The following is a 1,820-nucleotide window of genomic DNA, read 5'->3' as shown; positions in this document are numbered from 1 at the left end:
GCATCCCTGAGCCCCCTCACAGGATATTTGGAAATCTGGAGGTGGCGTCCTGATTCATAACTTAACAAGAAGGTGTCACTGTCATCTTTGTGTAGAGTAGAAAGGATGCATCTGAGTGTCCTACATGGAGACTCTCCACAAGCACTGACCCACCCCAGTCCACAAACACACAGGCTCAAACACCCTGCTCTGAACTAACTCACCCTCAGGAATTCACTGTATAGGAAACAGGCAACCAACCACCCTGACAGGGAGAAAGTTGGAAAGAAAATAGAGGGGCTCAGAAACCTGCAATCTCTACACACACTTTCCAGCAGGAGACAGAAGAGGGCACCCTGCTTGGTGGGGACAGGCTGAGTGCAGACCCAGAAGGGGAAGCTCTGGGGGTTTTGGTCTCACTTCCCCTGAGTCTGCAGCACTGTGTGATTATCACCACTATCGTAAGATTGACAGTAGTAGTCGGCCTCATCCTCAGGCTGCAGCCCCGAGATGGTCAGGGAGGCAGCGTTGGAGGACCTGTCTATGGAGCCAGAGAACCGATCCGGGACCCCAGAGGGTCTTTGGTCATCTTCGTAGATCACTGTGGTGGGGCCCCTGCCTGGGCGCTGTTGGTACCAGTACACATAGTACTCCCCAATGTTGCCACTGCTCCGTGTGCAGGAGATGGTGACCCTCTGTCCTGGAGACCCTGACACAGAGCCTGGCTGAGTCAGCACAAACTGGGCCCAAGACCCTGCAAGAAGGAGCCACATGGAAATCAGTGAGGAAGGACAGACCCTGTTCCCAGGGAGGGAGGAGATGTCATCCACCCAGGTGTCAAAATGGTGCCCACCCTGAACTCCCCTCAGGCCCCACCTGTGCAGTGAGCCAGGACAGTGAGGAGAAGTGGAGCCCAATCCATGGTGGAGACACCCCCCAACTCTGCTTCCTGAGCCCCACAGCCAGACTTGAGTCTTCAGACTTTTATGTCAGCCTGAGGTTTACAGTGGGTCGTCATTATGCAAATCTTCCCTTTTATTGGCTGCATAAGTCCCTCTTTTAACATAAGCCAGGATTCTTGATGAGCAAAAGAGATCACACAGGTGGGAGGGCTACAACCCAAAGATGATGACACTGGAAACACCCAAGTGTCAGGGGCAGCACTCTCAGCTGAGGAATGTGGGGCATGGTCGCGCTCTGGTGGATACAGGAGACATGGCGCCCTTGGGCTGGTGCTGCTGCTCAGGGCTCCTGCCCTGCTGGTGGCCTTGACCCTGTGCCCATCCCAGTCCCAACCTTTTCAGATTGGCTCTATCCACTTAGAAATACGTCTGTTAGCTTCCATCATGTTCTTCTGTGGACTGAACACTCATTTAATGATATTGCAAATCATAATCTTCAATTGTACAAATAGTTCAATGGTGTATGCACCTATTGAAGGACATAGCAGTTGCTTTCTAAGTTTAACAACATGAATAAATAAGATGTAATTTTATGTGCATATGCTCATTTTCACACAAGTGATTGATTTAGTTAAAGACCTCGGAGAGTGATTTCTGTGTTGTATCACAGTAGAGTGTGTTTAACTTTGTGAGAAACTGCCAAAGTGCCTTGAAAGGTGCCCACGGCTGGTGCGTCCCCACTGCACGAACGAGAGTCCCTGCCTCCCCACAGCCTAGGAGCCTCTGCTGTGGTCAGTGTGTAAGTGTGGTCTGTGTTCATGGGAACCTGGTGGTCCCTCGTTGTCACACATGCAACTTCCCAGTATCATCTTAGGTTCACCATCTTTTTACGTTGATCTCCCAGTTGTACCTTTTCCTTAGTCATAAGACTGTTCAGAA

General features: G+C 50.9%; 1 gene segment (V, D, J or C); it reads right to left on the bottom strand.

The window, feature by feature from the left end:
* Window positions 1–380: 380 nt before the first annotated feature.
* On the bottom strand, window positions 381–940 carry LOC118975252 (immunoglobulin lambda variable 6-57-like). The segment is given in 2 exon segments: window positions 381–733; window positions 856–940. Coding segments are annotated over 2 exon segments (384 nt in total).
* Window positions 941–1,820: the final 880 nt, after the last annotated feature.

The sequence above is a fragment of the Sturnira hondurensis genome, unplaced genomic scaffold (genome assembly GCF_014824575.4).
Source record: "Sturnira hondurensis isolate 20B ecotype Veracruz unplaced genomic scaffold, ASM1482457v3 Scaffold0020211, whole genome shotgun sequence".
Lineage (NCBI taxonomy): Eukaryota > Metazoa > Chordata > Mammalia > Chiroptera > Phyllostomidae > Sturnira > Sturnira hondurensis.
Note: the sequence above shows the minus strand (reverse complement) of the source record. Positions and strands in the feature narration are given on the sequence as shown.